Source organism: Mus caroli, unplaced genomic scaffold (genome assembly GCF_978045245.1).
Source record: "Mus caroli unplaced genomic scaffold, Mus_caroli_1 scaffold_9, whole genome shotgun sequence".
Classification (NCBI taxonomy): Eukaryota; Metazoa; Chordata; class Mammalia; order Rodentia; family Muridae; genus Mus; species Mus caroli.
The window spans coordinates 17623199-17640040 of NW_028227264.1; the positions used below are offsets into that span (position 1 = coordinate 17623199).

General features: G+C 42.8%; 1 protein-coding gene across 4 annotated transcripts in view; it reads right to left on the reverse strand.

Moving 5' to 3' along the window:
- Window positions 1-5118: 5118 nt before the first annotated feature.
- The window catches only part of Pde7b (phosphodiesterase 7B), a 334788-nt gene continuing 323064 nt past the window's right edge, over window positions 5119-16842 (reverse strand). For all 4 annotated transcript variants that reach the window (XM_085842676.1, XM_021174159.3, XM_021174160.3 and 1 more), the window contains 2 exons: window positions 14830-14910; window positions 5119-8218 (listed from right to left, as the gene is read on the reverse strand). In XM_085842676.1, the coding sequence (XP_085698802.1) occupies window positions 8004-8218; window positions 14830-14910 (296 nt within the window). In that variant the 3' untranslated portion in view covers window positions 5119-8003. The remainder of the gene's footprint in view (window positions 8219-14829; window positions 14911-16842) is intronic.

Below are 16842 nucleotides of genomic sequence, written 5' to 3' on the forward strand. Positions count from 1 at the left end.
TCTAATGGCTCTCAGAGCTAGCATGCCACCACTACCAAGTATTCCAGTTTACACATTTAAAAGTAGTTAATTCCGAATCATCAAAAAGCAACTCCCATTCGTGCTCTTTGCTGCCTGCCCTCTGTTCTAGGCAGGGAGACAAGAACTTGGTAGCAGATAGATAATCTCCACCTAGAGGAAACCATGAGTGATGAAAACTAGCCTGGTGACAATTCATGAGAGCTGTGTCCTTGGTGCTTCCCTGCCCAACTTGAGTCAGAGTCACAGGGCAGTCTACCTTCTCCAGAAGTTGTTTTCTATTTCTGTAGCTTCGGGGAGGGACCTTGTAAACCCTCTAAGTTTCAGGAGCTTCCTGGGCTTCTATGTTTGATTTTCCTTCCTGCATTTTATGAGCCTCCCTCTTCCCTCCAAGAAAGAATGTTTGTGTTCAGAGGAAAAAGGTACACAATGCTCTGCCTCTCTATACCACGCTTTCCAACGCCTTTCTACAATGGTCTCGTACGTAGTCTCTGAAGGGGTAATATAAGTGTTTGATTGCTTTCTACCGGTTATGGAGCATCGATCCACTATGCTACAGTAATATTTATTGTCAGGCCTAGACCAGTTACAAATCTTTTCAGGAACTGCTGCTTACTGCAGAAATAGATGAGTTGCCTAGACAAGGTAAGAACAAAAAAAAGAAAAACAATTACAAAAAAAATTGCACCACAAACAACACATAGAAACACAAAACAACAACAAGAAACCCAAAGCATAAACCCAAACAAAATAAAAAATGCCAGCAAAGAAACTTCAGAATCAAGTTATATCATAGAGGAAATAGACTTCACAGACTCTACAGGATATTCCATCCAGTGTTCCAGGATTATATATCATTCTCAGAAGCTTTTTGAATTTTTTAAAACTAGATCACATTTCAAGTCATAAATACAGGCTTAAAAATACAAAAGAAATAAAAAGACTTTTTGTATCCTGTCAAATCATAATGAAATAAAAATCAGCAGTAAGTAGGAATCTATCATCTCTCCATCTGTCTGTGTTTCTGTCTGTTTATCTGTCTGTGTTTCTGTCTGTTTATCTGTTTGTCTGTTTGTCTATTTATCTATAGATATAAATAAAAATCAGCAGTAAGTAGTAATCTATCATCTATCTGTTTGTCTGTCAGTCTGTCTATCTATCTACCTACCTATCTATCTATAGGTATAAATAAAAATAAGCAGTAAGTAGGAATCTGTCTATCTATCTATCTATCTATCTATCTATCATCTATCTATCTATCTATCCATCTAGGTATAGATATAGATATAGATATAGATATAGATATAGATATAGATATAGATATAGATATAGATATAGATATAGATATAGATATGGAAACTTAACACTCTTATTGATCAGTGGGCCATTGAGGAAATTCAGGAAAGGAGAAAAGGAAGTAAAGACAACTGACCAGCTCTGGGGCCCAACAACCACAGCTTTATATATATATATATATATATATATATATATATATATATTTAAATTTACATTTCAAATGTTATCCCCTTTCCTTGTTTCCCCTCCCCCTGCTTCTATAAGGGTGTTCCCTCACCTAACCACCCTCCCTGCCCTCACATTCCCCTACACTGAGGCATTGAGCCTTCACAGGACCAAGGACCTCTCCTCCCATTGATGCGGACAAGGCCGTCCTCTGCTACATATTCAGCTGGAGCCATGGGTCCCTCCATGTGTACTCTTTGGTTGGTAGTTTAGTCCCTGGGAGCTCTGGGAGTTCTGGTTGGTTGATATTGCTGTTCTTCTTATGGGGTTGCAAACCCCTTCAGCTCCTTCAGTCCTTTCTCTTAACTCCTACGTTGGAGACCCAGTGCTTAGTCCAATGGTTGGTTGTGATGAGAAAGCTTGCCAAGTGTAAGTCTGTGAGTGAATGATCCAGCAATAGGATTCTTCTGAGGTTTCTGCTCCAACCTCCTGTTCTCTTAATGATGGGGACCATGTATACCTGGAATTAGAAGCCAAATAAACCCTTTCATCGCAGAGTTGCTGTTGATCAGGGTGTTTTATCACACAACAGGAAGCAAAACAGAACACCATTAATAACAATGGAACACATGCACAGACACATACACAAAACATATAGGCCAGCCAGTAAGCTGACCCGGCACTTCGCGGTTGAGGCTGAAAGATGACAAATTTAAGGCTGTATAGTGAATTCCTTGTTCAAGAGAAAGCAAAAGGCCAAATGGAGTGATTGTGGTGGTGGTGGGGCAGGTGAGAGAAGCGTCCTGATTTCAGTCCCCACTGGCGCCACAGGAGCCATCTCACTAGTCCTATCTTGGTGAGGTCTATAGCTTGGGTGAGTTCTGAAAAGCGGCAGAAGAGAAACCCTGAAGCATTCTTTTTGCCAGCTTCCTTGACAGGGAAGCCATTCTTTTTCTGGGAGAACACTATCACAAATCCTTTAGCACACACATTGCGGTGTGATTAGGGGAACGTTAGATTAGCAACACAATCTATTTTCCACCTCGCTTTAGATTCCTCTGGAGCCCTTGGTTACTTTAATAGCCACAGAGGATCTGATGAAGTTACAAAAGACAGGGCCATTGGAAACTGCTGTGGATAGTATTTACGAGGTTTGTAGGATTTCAGTGGAATCCCTGAACACTTGGCAGGCTATCAAATTTTGCTTATTTAACTAAACTTTCTCTGTAGCCAGAGTTGAATTCTTGTCAACTCTAGAAAAGTATTAGACTAGCCAGACTGGTTATCTGTGGCTGGTCAAGGAATATTTACACTAAAACCAGAAGAGAAAGTATTCTTTTTTCCCTGGTCTTATTGGCGTACTCTTGGTACTCAAAGAACATGGTCTTCCCTTAATTATTTTATAGTGTTTTGTACTGAATATAAAGATTATTTTTACAACCAGCCTGGCTACTTGTGGATATAATCATGAGCAGTGCCTATTAATGGGATTTGTGCTTTGAGCTGCACACAGATTGATGTGACATACGGAAAGGTGCATCTCAGGGTTTACTTCATACCTTCTCCCTTGAATAATAGGCCAGTTTGCATTTGTTAAACATCCCTACACTTTCCACCTTTCTGTCATTATGACAAAAGTATCAGAAAATCAAATTATGGAGACAAATCACACTGCTGATGGTTCTAGAGACTTCAGTTGGGTTGGCCTGATATTTTGGAATCATGGCAAAGCAGTGAGTGTGTCTTGGTGGAAGGACATGACAGAGGAAGCTGATAATTTCATGGCATCCACGAAGCAAAGGAGAACATATAGGCTGGGACCCATTGCATCCTTCAATAGTATATCTCCAGTCATCCAGCATCCTACCTTCTAAAGGTTCCACTGTGTCCAATATTTCCAACCTGAGGACTGAGCCTTTAGGGCCATTCCAGACCCAAACGATACCGAGCTCCTTTCTGTTGGAAACCATGCTCTATCTCTTATGGATGGTATTTAGTTTTGATCTTACAACCAACCCAGAATGTAGGTGTTATTATCATATTATGCATGAGGAGACAGAGGCTTAGAGAAATGAAACCTGAAAGTGATAATGAAGCTCCTGAATTCTAGTGTCTGGTTTTAAGAGCCACGCCTCTAATGCTCTACCACATCACTTCCCTAGATGGGAGAAATACTGAAGATTAAACCAGCACCCACAAAATTAGAATTTGAAGCACTTTAGTTAATTGAATCAATGGCATGTTGTTTGCTTTGATAATGAAGACAGGATAACTTTCAATCCATGTGAGTTTAAGCTTATTCCTCCCCCCAACTATTTCTCTTGTTTAATCAAGAACCAAAAGCTCCATTATGGACTGTTGGTGGCTAAGGAGCTTCTTATTTAGTCATTACTTAAGAATTTAACTGTCTATAGCATTCCCCTGGAAGCAAGAATCTTCCCTCGTTTGAGATGTTAAGAGGAGAACAGGTGGCTTTCTATGAGTTTGAGGCCAGACTGGTCTACATAGTGAGGCCCTGTTTCAAAAGAAAGAGAAGCACTCCCTGGAAATACCACCCTTCGACATGAGGCAGATTCTACTGGAAGGGCCTAGTCCTTTGGGTCCTGATATGCAGCACATCCAGTGTGTGTCAACTACTCCATCAATATTGATTGTACTTTCGTTGGTCACATGATTTCCTACTTGTCAGCTTCAGTGAGATCTCCATACTTGCCTGGATTGTGTCTGATCTTCATTGTTCTCTCTCTTTGACTTGACCTTGGCTTTATGCTGTAGAACATTCACAACTGAAAAGGAGCTCTGCTTTCACATGGGAGGCATTCAGGAGTCAGTGAGATGCTGAACATCAGTCTTAATAACACGGGGATGGAGAATACAGAATGATAATCTTTACCTTATCCTCATTCGTACGTGTGCCTGAGAAGTCATAAAAAATAGAGGATTCTGCCCAAGTGCAGAAGAGGATGGTAGCCTGTTTCTCTCACTTGGTTTGTAGATCAGGAACAAATGCAGTCTTTATTCAGAGGGACATTTCTGCAGCCCTGGGAGAAGGAGTCACCCAGACCATGTTTACAACTCTGCTCTTTGAATATTTCCTATTGGGAACATTCCCATTTGGTAGGCTGGTGATGTGTTATATGGGGAAAGTCAGGATATTTTTATACTGTGATATTTTAAAGAAATTATCTTTATTTTTAAATGTTCATCTGGATAGACATGCCAATGAATATTTAGGCCACATTTTGAGCAAAACTCACAAGGTTTTTTTTTTCCCTCCCTAAAGTTACATGTGTACACAAGATGACACAATTTTACAGTCTTAAAAGATGAAAGCATGAGGAATACAAGCTCATAACCAAGTCAACGCCAGTGAGCAGATTTGATTCAACACAAAAGGCCACACAGCTCCATGTTTTACAGGAAGGGCTATTTGAAGGCAGGGTTGCAGATGCCCTCCAAGGCCCTTTGTGGGAAGCTGTAAGCAGGGAGAGGAGAGACAACTAGTTTTTACTTAACCTAACCCGGAAGTAAGGGTTGTAAGGGTTTCAGGTATCAGGTCTGACTGCGGATTGGATGGCTGCAAAGAAAAGTAGGCTTTGGTCATCAGACCTGATAGTGATGTATTCATGTTCACATCTCTCTCTCTCTCTCTCCTTCTCTCTCTCTCTCTCTCTCTCTCTCTCTCTCTCTCTCTCTCTCTCTCTCTCTCTCTCTCTCCCTCCCTCCCTTCCTCTCTCTCTCTCTCTCTGTCTCTGAGATCTTTATGTATTATTAAGAAAGTAGTTCTCTGAATTCTTCCTTTCTAAAGTCATCAATTGATCATCCACGACCTAGGTGGGCTAGCAGACTAAGACTAAAAGCGTTAAGACGATATTGACACATGGGCCGTGTCTCCAAGACTTATTGGACAACTTGTGTTAAATTATTCCAAGAGAGCCATTAGCAGGCAGAAAAGAGTTTTCACAGTTAATTTTTTCTCAACACATGAGGATCTCACAAAGTTTCCAGACAGTAGAAACATGCAGCCACGTCTACCTCCACTCTATTTCTGATTTTTATTATTCTTGTGTTTTAACTATTAGATGTTTGGTAGATGAAAATCTTTCCCTATAAACCTGGAACTGCCAAGAATGCCCTATCCTAATTCAATTACAATATAATTGTAGCTTAAGCAAATATATTTCCTAAACTCCAGGTAGAGACTCCACTGGCCAAAGACAATGTTTTCTTTACTGTTTCTATTTTGTCATCCTGAGCAATTGATCTCCTTGTTTCGATCTCATATGCATAAAAACAGATGGCTACAATCCAAACTAAGAGGTTTTGAAGCAGGAATCTTTCTGCTGTATTCTCATGTGAGGCCTTGCTTAACCTCGGAGCTTCAGAATACCATAGCAGTGAAGATGTATGTCAGTCCGTAGCTGCTTCAGAAAGCACAAGTTAGTGCTGTGTTCAAAACTTCCCTTCTCACCCATATCAGTGACGTCAGCGCCATCCACCCACTTTGCAAATTCTTCAGACTTCCTTTAGTCCCATCTGACAATCTTGCTTATACTAGTGAAAATATAATCAACTTTCCAATTCCTTCCACAACATTAACTCTGTAAGCCCCAATCTCTCTGTAGGAACGTGTTCCAAGCCAGGCAAGGTTTGAATGTTTCACTTGCGTTATTAGGAGAAACAGAGAGCCCCACGTTAGTTGCACTTAGGAAGTAAGAGCTAGCTGTTGCTGTCAGTTTGAGAAGTGGCTTGATCATGGCAGAAATGCCCCCTCTCCCACTACTTAAGATAAAGAGAAAGAAGCATTGGCAGTTTCCATATAACATTAATTATGTTAGAACTCACGAGGAAAAGGCTCAATGCATAGTTCAGCTGGGTAAGAATGCGTACACACTGGATTTTACAGCCAAGCATCTGCAGACAGATGACAATTCCAAGCTGAGTCTGCTGACTGCAGCTGTGATGAACCACATTGATCTTCTAGAAAGCTAAAGTCTCTGATAAAACTGAAATAGCTTCTTTACTTAAATAAGATTAAATTCAGCCAAACAGCTGGGCAGTTGTTCACATGAAACTATAGAAAAAAGTAAATAATTCAGTTACTATCAACACCAAAGAAACGCACACCAACCGTCCATGGACCAAAGGGACTTTGGTATTGTAGCCGTATCAGACAAAAGTGTGGCATGGGGGCAGGGAGTTCCCTGATGGTTAGGTGACAGGGTCATACAAGGCTTTTGAGACCTGCTGTGTCTTCCTTGAGGTTGGTGTACCCCGTGTTCCACAACAGGAGTCACAAAAACACAAGCTTATCAGCCAGCTTGTTAAAACTGTGTGCAGCATTGCTGTGCTGGAAAGTGATTTACATCTTGCTGAAAGGGAATCATTAATCGGAGGAAACCATACTTAGTGCCATAGATTAAAAACTACGTTCCCAATGCATGAGAGGTTTTCGAAAAAAAAGTTTCCTTCAAGATGGTACTCAGTTTTGGCTTGTGACCTTAGCAGGAAAGCAGAGATGGTCACTGGGGCCAGGCAGTTCAGAAAGACATCTGTCAGGATTTAGGTTCGGCAGTTTTGGGAAGAGGAAAAATGTTTAAAGTTAAGGCCTTTATCTGCGAACAACAGTATATTAATAAACTCTATACCATATTTACAAATGCATTCTCTTGTGATAAAACTAACAGTATTCTGTTCACAGTGCCATTGTTTATACAGGTAGCAATCCCATAATACTCGTGTATTTTGGCATGGGAATCAGTAGCGTTTGGTATTTACAGAAAATGTACACTTGTGAATATAAACAGGTCACTGAATCCGTAAAAGACGGATTGGCTAACGGTGCAAAGGGACGGGCTGTACAGCACCTTCCACCAGATGGGAGGGGACGCGTGGTTTCAGAAATCGCAGTGGTGCCACATCTCGGACCCAATGTGGCATAGAGTCAATAGCAAAATAATGAACCCCTCTTAGGTTTGGGTACACTGAGTATTACTTGTCCCAAAGTTTTAGACCCATTGTCTGGTGCATGAAATATAAAAGTTAAAAAGATTTATTATTTTATAATAATAATTATTATTAAAATAGAAAGTACTTTCTCTCACACTCTCGTTTGTGCTCTGGCACGCAAGACCAATCTTGCAGTTCCAAGTATGCTGGTGTCATGCAGGTCAGCTGTCCGATGGCAAAAGTTAAAATGCTCTAGACTTAGGAGCTACTGCCAGTCAGCGTGACCAAGGGCCAGAGGCGAACACGGCGGCAGAAGCACTCCTTTCTTACTTCCAGGCGTTTCGGTTGGGGCAGCCGCCCCAGAATCAGCTCCAATGACGGGATAGAGCCGCCCATTTCGGCAGCTAATGCTGAGGTGACAATGGCTTTTGTACACTTGGATCAACGAAGGGAGGTGGTAAGTGGCAGGCGGGTGGCATCGAAACCCAGCGTGATGGGCTTGTTGCGAGGGCAGTCGGACGGATGGCCGTGCTCCTGTGAATGGACAGATGGCCGTGCTCCAGCAGACAGCTACCTTAGGGCGTGGCACCTTCCGTCAGCTCCAGGGTCTCAGGTGCGGGGCCCGCCAGGTCCTGGCCGCTGCCCCTGCGTCTGTGCTGATTGGACAGCAGGCTCTTCCACTGGGCTTTGTTGTGCGCGAGATGGCTTAGCATGTTCTCCGACAGGGTGCTGTTCCCAGTAAACCGGGCCCACTCCCGGAACAGCGGCTCCACGATGTAAGTCATGAAACCTGCAACAGGCAAGGTCACAGGCCAGGTCACCACAAGGGGTCAGAGCCACCTCCCTCACAAACGCGGCTGAGACCCACAGTGCACCCGGCCAGGCATGGGTGGACAAACATGATATTCTCACTACCCTTAGTTTCATGGTTCCTGCTTAAAATCCTTGTACTTTCGCCTCCGCTTTTGGGAAAAGGAGCTGAGAACCAACCAGCCCCTCAGAATTCTTGTGGTAAATGGCTAACACTAGTTAAATGGTTAAAGCTCCTGGCTGAAGTAATGGGCGTTGACCCTCCCGTCTCCGCCTCTGGAGTGCTGAGGTTACAGGACTCTACACTCATGTCCAGATAAAGTATCTATTCTCTTAATCGTCCAACACTCATTGCCGTCCATCCCTGCCTTTCTGTTAATGTGCTTTCCACAGTAAACAAAGATAGCTTTCTGTAGAGTGGAATTATTGGAATTATCGCAAACTTGGATTTATTTATGGTTCTTTGTGCTTCCTTAAAATGGAAGCAAAAGCAAAAAAAAAAAAAAAAAGGCAGATTTTTTTTTGTTATAACATTTTCCCCAGCAACCAACCCTTTATATTTATAAATGTGAATTCTAAGACTTGACCCGGTTTTATTGTTGGACAAACGGCAGACACTGGGCCTGCGGGAACGCTAGGGAGGCAGAGGCTGCAGTGTAAACGGTTATTGTACATTTCTGAAGTCTCTTATGGTGAACGTGACTTAAATCTTGTGCTGTGTCTTTGAGCTAACCTAGGCTCAGGAAAGGTCAATGCTTAGGTCTGACTGGCCGTGCTCATAGGCGCTGAGACTCAGCTGTGAGGATTTCCTTTTGTACCCGCCATTTCGTTTTCACCTCTTTACATCGGAAGGGATTAGATATTTGAGAGTTTAGAAAATGTGGTAAAATGATAGTCTTCTGAAATTCAAATTGTGAATTTTAGAAAGTGTTACTTCCTAAGTAGAACAGTTACAGATCCAACATAAGAAAAAGTTCAACTCATTTGCCCCCTGACGTTACCCTGGGGTCACCTCTGTACTTGTACTATTTTATGTGAAGACTTTTTTGCTCTGGGTGAGAAAGAGATTTTAAGGTCTGAATAAGCCTCAGACAGGCTTGAGAAACTGTCCCACCAGTGTGCTGCCAGACACTCCAGGAATGAGCTCACTGGGCCTGGTACAGTCCTTCCGGCACCGTGGGAAGGGGAGGGGGGGTTTATAGGAGACTCAGGTTGAAGGAAACTTTTCTTAGTCTTCCTATAGATTTTACCATTCAGGGATTCATTCGATTCATTCTTTTAAAATTGATGGAGAGAGGGGAGGAGTGAGTGTGGAGGAAGGAGGTGCGGGAGCAACTTCTTTTTGAGCAAATGTGAATTACTTCCGCAGAAAATCAAACCCACCTAAGTAAGACTGGCACTCAGGAATATCTCATTATGGACTGGGATAAGAAGCAGAGAGGCAGAGCAGTGCAGGCTTTAACCACTGAGCCATCTCGTCGGGAGATGAAACAAGGAAATACCGGATGACTTGCTCAGAACTAGTGTATGAAAAAGTCTTGAGAGATGGCTTAGTGGGTAAGAGCACTGACAGCTCTTCCAAAGGTCCTGAGTTCAATTCCCAGAACCACATGGTGGTTCACAACCATCTTTAATGGGATCTGATGCCCTCTTCTGGTGTGTCTGAAGACAGCTAAAGTGTACTCACATTATAACAATAAATAAATCTTTAGAAAGAAAGAAAGAAAGGAAGGAAGAAAGAAAGAAAGAAAGAAAGAAAGAAAGAAAGAAAGAAAGAAAGAAAGGAAATTGTGGTACAAGGCCTGGAATTCTGTCCTATGAATTCTTGGTTCAGGAAGCCCCAGAGGTCTCAAAACAATGTGAACTATTGCTGTTGCCCACGGTTACCCATCACAACTACACTGTGAGACCTTGTTGCTGAAGATACCACACAATTCCAATGTAAGATACAGAGAAATAAATCAAACTGGCTGGGAAGCTTCCTCCTTGGTTTTCATTGCCAGAAGGTATCATGCAGGCTGCTTTATAGGAGGAAAGCATGTCTTTACCCAGTGCTGGACCCTACATGCTGCAATAATGACCTGCCAGGCAAGATGCATCTACCGGCTCACCAGTGTGCGAATGTTCCAAGCTAACCGGTTGCTTTCTGATCAGATTTGAGGCTGCTCCACAGGAAAGGATTTTCTGTCTGGAATTGCAATCCTAATCAGAAGTTTATGGCTACAGAGATCACAGGCTCGAAGGTAGAACTTATTCCACCAAGTGCTCATGCTGTCTAATTGTCTTCTATTAGTGTTTATACCCACGGATCTGGGCTGCTCTCGACCTTCGTCAGAGAAGCCTCCTTCTGCAGTGGACAGTGACTGAGAAAGGCACAATTAGTCAAAGTGCTAAGAGCAGGAGACCGAAGTACTCAGCATTGAACAGGACATCGGTATTAGCCACTCCCCCATCCCCAAAACCCAGGGAGCATTGTGGGATAGAAGACAAAGATAAGGAATGAGTCAAAGGATGGGCAGGAGCACTGAGGGACGCTGTCTTCTAGTCATGAACTCAGAGCAGTCATGGATACGACCTGTACAGCTAAGTCAAGCCAGCTAAAATTCCTGCAGAGATGGGGTATTAGGCCCTATTCATATTGAGTTGTCTTTAGCAGTGGATAGTTGCTGGGACAGGGATAATAATTTTTTATTAAGGATATCATATGCTCCACTGAATGGCTCCATATCACAAGAGGCAGTGCTAATTGGACTTGGGTCATAAAGTAATAAAAGACATGAAGTTGTGTGTGTGTGTGTGTGTGTGTTGGGAAGCTATGGAGAGAGTTGAAGGGGGAATAGGGAATAGAAATGATCATATTTCATTACATACATGTACAGAATTATCAAAACTAAAGAAAAAGAAAAGGTTCTAACAGGCTTCTCCATCAGTCAATACAATAGACACAGAGGACAACAAGGTGAGAGGAGATGCTTTAGTCAGGGGATTCAGAAGAGAGAAAATAAAAATAGTGACATTGTATAGAACCCAGTGGAGAAATGGGTGTGTGTGTATGGTGTGTGTGTGTGTGTGCGTGTGTGTGTGTGTGCGTGTGGCTAGAGCTTGTAGATCATTAGACTTACCTGTTCAAGGTTTTCTAATTTAGTCTAATATGCCTTGTTACACATGCCAGTCTGAACCTGTAAGAGCTGGCAGCTGTGTAATGGGGGACCAAGAGTTGTTTCATAACCATCTTCTCTTTCTTGTTGCTTTTATTCTGATGTAGTAGCCATGGAAGTGCCCTTTCTACCATATATCACTAAGCTGAAAACCAGGACATACAATGAGGCAAAATGTGTTCTCATGACAACAGGACTGAACTCTGAAATCAGCCCTGTGCCTGTCTAGGCTGGGTGCTTAATAGGGTAAAGTTTTTTTTTTTTTTCAATTTGGGAAACGTGATTCAAAGTGTTGTAAGCAGCAACCTGGCAAGATTCTTTCTATCTAGAGTTTAACAAAGGGAGTCTCAGAATTAGGAACCCCACTATAAAACTTCATAACTGAAGCATGAAGCCATGGATGCTGAGGTAGCATGTCTGCTGTCATATCTTCCCCCCCCCCCCCAAGTGACTCTGACGTGCGCTGGGCCTTGGCCTCTCTTCCTTCCTTCCTTCCTTCCTTCCTTCCTTCCTTCCTTCCTTCCTTCCTTCCTTCCTTCCTCCCTCCCTCCCTTCTCTCCTATGCCCCTCTGTTCCTTCCTCCCTTCCTTCTTTCCTTCCTCCCTCCCTTCCTTCCCTCCCCTGTGCCCCTCCCTCTCTCCCTTCCTCCCTTCCTTCCTTCAGTAGTGTGATGATTTGTATATGCTTGGACCAGGGAGTGGCACCATTAGGAGGTGTGGCCTTGTTGGAGTAGGTGTGTCACTGTGGGTGTGACCCTCATCCTAGCTGCCTAGAAGTCAGTCTTCCACTAGCAGCCTCCAGATGAAGATGTAGAACTCTCAGCTCTGCCTTTACCATGCCTGCCTGGTTGCTGCCATGCTCCTGCCTTGATGATAATAGACTGAACCTCTGAACCTATAAGCCAGCCCTAGTTAAATGTTGTCCTTTATAAGACTTGCCTTGGTCATGGTGTCTGTTCACAGCAGTAAAACCCTAACTAAGACAGTTATGTTCTCACTAGCAACTCTGCCTGTCCTGGAAGTTACTTTGTATACCAGGTTGACACTGAACTTACGGAGATCTGCCTATCTCTCCCTCCCTAGTGCTAGGATTAAAAGCCTGTGCCATTATGCCCACCAAGGGTTCTATTTTTTTTAAACACTCCTCCTAATTCACACCATAAGGATTTTTGGAGTGAATCAGTTTAATTATGAAAACAGCATAAGAATATTGAAGGGGATTTGGAAAAAGATGGATTATTTTTTAACCTACCCAATCCAACATACCTATCTGGTGTGTGTGCATTCCATTAAGATGGTTGTAGCTGTGGCTGAATGGTTGCTAGTTCCTGACCTTAAGGCTGTCTCTGTGGGACTGTGGATTAGATGCCTCCCTCCATGGCTGTCAGCAGAATGGTTCTAACATGCTCGCTCTCTCTCTCTCTCTCTCTCTCTCTCTCTCTCTTTCTTCACTTTCAGCTCATCTTCGCAGATGCCCCTTTCCTTCCCAATGCCAAGGCTTAATAGCTTTGAAACCTGCCACCCTATGAATGAAATGGCCTGCGGTGGTTCTGTGCAAAGTCACGAATGACTGGATGTCAAGGATGGAGTTCATCGAGGAAAAGAGGCCTAGCTGTGCTTGGTTTTAACAGAAGCGCTTGCAGGAGAAGAAAGGCTAGCTTTATATGTAGACAGAATTCATGCCTTAAGATGGAGAGCAAAAATATTTCCTTCACTAAAGTGAAGCAAGTAAAAGTTTGCCCACTTGATTTGCATAAAGACCTTATGTGTAATGTGATTAGATAAAGCAAAAATCATTGTGGATGCAATGAGACCACACTTGGGCTGCTTACCATGGTTGACACTTGAAAGGGAGTGTGGCTTCATGAGCTCAGGACAGAAATGTGGCTTGAAGTAGAGAGTGGAGAAACACTGTCATCTGGCCACAAGGGGACAGCAGGGCTCTAGGATTTCAAGCCTAGGGACTAGGCCATGGATTTAACTGTTGCGGATAAAGGTTAAGGACACACCCTGAAGGATGCTAAAGCACTTAACTCACATGGGAAGGGTCTTAAAGCCTGATTCATTTGGATTTCCACCCTCTGAGCTCTGAAGAGGCTGTGAATGTCTAATTCAGTTTGACTTAGAGTTTATTTTTCTGTATGTGTGGTATGTTTCTGTGTGTGCATGCGGTTGCATATGTGTATATGGGTATGCATATATGTGTGCATGCAGTGGGAAGCCAGAAGCCAATAATGGGTATCTTTCTCAGTTGATTCTCTCTTTACTACTATTGTTTATTGTTTGGTGTGTGTGTGCATGCATGAATATGTATGTGCACGCATATGTACATGTATGCTGTTTGTATGTACATACATGTGCATGTATGGCTGTGTGAGTGCACATGTGTGTGTGCCTGTGTGTGGAAGTCAGAGATACACTGGATGATTTCCCAAGATTACACTCTACCTATATTTTAAAAATTATTTTTTAAAAAATAGTTTCTTTTAATTTTCATATATGTATGTGTACCTGTGTGTGGGTATGGGCATGTGGGTGTGTGTGCCCACAGAGGCAGTTGTGAGCCACAGGCCATGGGTGTTAACAACCAGGTTCTGGTCCTCTGCAGGAGCAGTTACATGCTCTTCACTACTGAGCCGTTTACCCAGTCACCATTTTTTGAGACAGGGTCTGTCACTAATTCAGCTAGGACAGCAGGTCAGGGAATGTCTGTCAGGGATCCTGCTGCCTCTGAAACTCCTCAGTGCTGGCTTTTGTGCCTGACTTCTTAGACACGAAGATCTTCACGTTTGTGTGTTGTGAGGCAGGCACGTTACTGGCAGCCATCTCCTCACCCAGTCCTCCTTGTACTTCAAGACAAGGTCTCTCCCTGAACCTGGAGTTTTCCTGGCAAACACTTTACTGACCAAGTCATGGCTCCACTTCCTGTTCTTTTTGTAGTGCTAGGGATGGATATAGGGCCTTGCACACTGCAGGCAAGTGCTGTACTTCTAAGCCACCTTCTGAGCTCTTGGTTTTCAATACTGGCTCTTACTAGGCAGCTTGATCTGGCTTTGAGTTTGCTACATAAGTGTACGCTGGCTTTGGATATACGATCTTAGCAGCTCATCACCCCAAGTACTTGGATTATAGGGATGTACTACCAAGTCTTTCTTGATTTTCACTCTATTCTAAATTCACAATGTTGACACTGGAACTTAGTATTAAGTTAGTTAAAGATCTATAACAAACTCCATTCCTTAATTGTTTTGATTTTTCAAATGAAAATTTTCTAAAAGGTTGGTCATGATTAAAGTGTTTGTTTGGCCCCAGCCATTTAGATCTCTGGAAGGCTGTGTGTTGTTGTTATCGTTATTATTATTATTTTGAGACTCTTTGTAGAGATGCTCAGCTGATTATTAAAAATACAAAACAAAACCCAGATTTCAACTCACCAATTTGTATGCTAGGGATTGAATCTTTCTGTTGATTACAAAGAGGACTGATTTCCAGTTCAAACTTCTGTTCAAGGTCACCTAAGAAGAAAGAAGAACAAGAAACACATAGCAGTTTAAGAGTTCATAGAATGTGTACCAAAAACTTTAATGATCCAGTTGGAGGAAATCGTTCTGGGGGTTACTGTTCCTTCCCTTGGAATATTCATGAACCCCTTAGGACCACTGGCTTACAGAGCTGCCTAAAGACAAACCCACAGGGCATCAACAATCCCTAACAGTGGCTCCTTTGAGTAGGTATGCTTGACAGTGGGACAAACTTTTAAAAATTGCATCTAGTTATTCATTCTCTCTCTCTCTCTCTCTCTCTCTCTCTCTCTCTCTCTCGCGTGTGTGTGTGTGTGTGTGTGTGTGTGTAGGTAGGGGACAATCAGTAGGAGGAGACTATTTTTAACATGTCAAATCTGGGGATTGAGCATGGGTTGTCAGTCTTGGTGGCAGGTACCATTGCCATTTTCAGTGATAGAAAAGTTTTCTACACACTCTATTCTGGGAACTCTCTGAAGCATGTCCAACACACTAGGAACTAAAATTTTAACTTCTTTTTACATTATAATTAATTAAAATTTAGCTAGCCACATGAGCCTCAGAGATACCATAGATTGGAGAGCAATGAGCCCTCCATTACAGGCCTGTCCCATTACCTGTCTTTCTGTGAGGTGTTCTTTATTCTTTCTCTTACTCACCAGACAAGTATGAAACACTTGTCTTCAAGAATTCTACGAATCAACGTAGAAAGTACAGAGAGGAAAACTGAACAGTCTCCCCTCTGGGAATGTTGCAGATTAGCATTTGGGGTCTTACAATGGTACCACCCATATTTCTTGATGGCAACTGTAACATCCCATGCAGAGTTATTCATATAAAAATACATTTTACTGAGGATTAGACAAAGATAGAGGTGGATGTTTAATAAAAACTTCTGGAAAAGTAGGTTAATTGTGGACATATCAACCCATATTTACAAAGAACTTTTTTAAAGCATTGAGGACTGGAGGGGAGGAGTACCTAATCTCCTGATCTCACAGTTTTCCTAATTCATAAGCTGCCATTTTTCCCCACCCAACCCTGTACCTGAAACCTCAACTTAAAGGATATTTTTTTGTTTGTTTAATATAATGCATGATATCCGTCATGTTTGTCCTAACTGGGCATAGTGGTCCTCACATCCTAGGATCCAAGGCAGGAGTGTAAGTTTGAGACCAGCCTCTCCTAAATATCAAGGCCTTGTCTCACAGCAGCAGCAGCAGCAGCAGCAGCAGCAGCAGCAGCAGCAGCAGCAGCAGCAGCAGAGACAACTAAGAACTGTTGAAAGAAGCCTGGCTGCTGGGGAGATGAGCTGGCATTTGAGTCCAGATCCACAAGCAAAAGCCAGATGGGGCTCATCAAGATGACAGGAGTCATTCCTATAGAGTTAAAAGACATCCAATAGGGAAAAAGATAGCTCCGATGAGCAAAGTCTGTTCTTCTCAAAGCAGACAGGATGTCTGGACTGCAGGACCCTTAACTGAAAGGGAACAAGTCTGTTCCTTGGTTCCTTTGTCTGCTGGGAGATTTGAGTGTAGGTGAAAGCGCTTCCCTAGTGACCGTGGTGGCAAACATTCCCAGTCTTTCTACGTAACTGTGCTGCATCTCATTAGGGCAGGTTTTTGCAAAGAAACATAGTAACCTGATTGCCCCATGCCATTGATTTCTTGTAGTTAGTAACTTTGATTCCTGAACTCTGTGTCTGCCCAAGTGGTGTAACCACTGTCCCCAAGTCGCCTAGAGTCTGAATTAAGTGTCCGATGGGCAGATCAAAGCTTTAAGCCACAATGGACACCAATCATAGCCCATGATGGAATCAGAGGCAAGTGGGCCAGAGGAGAATCTTGATCTTCAATACTGTAGCCCTTCTCTCCTGCTGCTATTTCAATAGTTTATGTATCACAGCGGGAAGCAAGCACTCAGCCT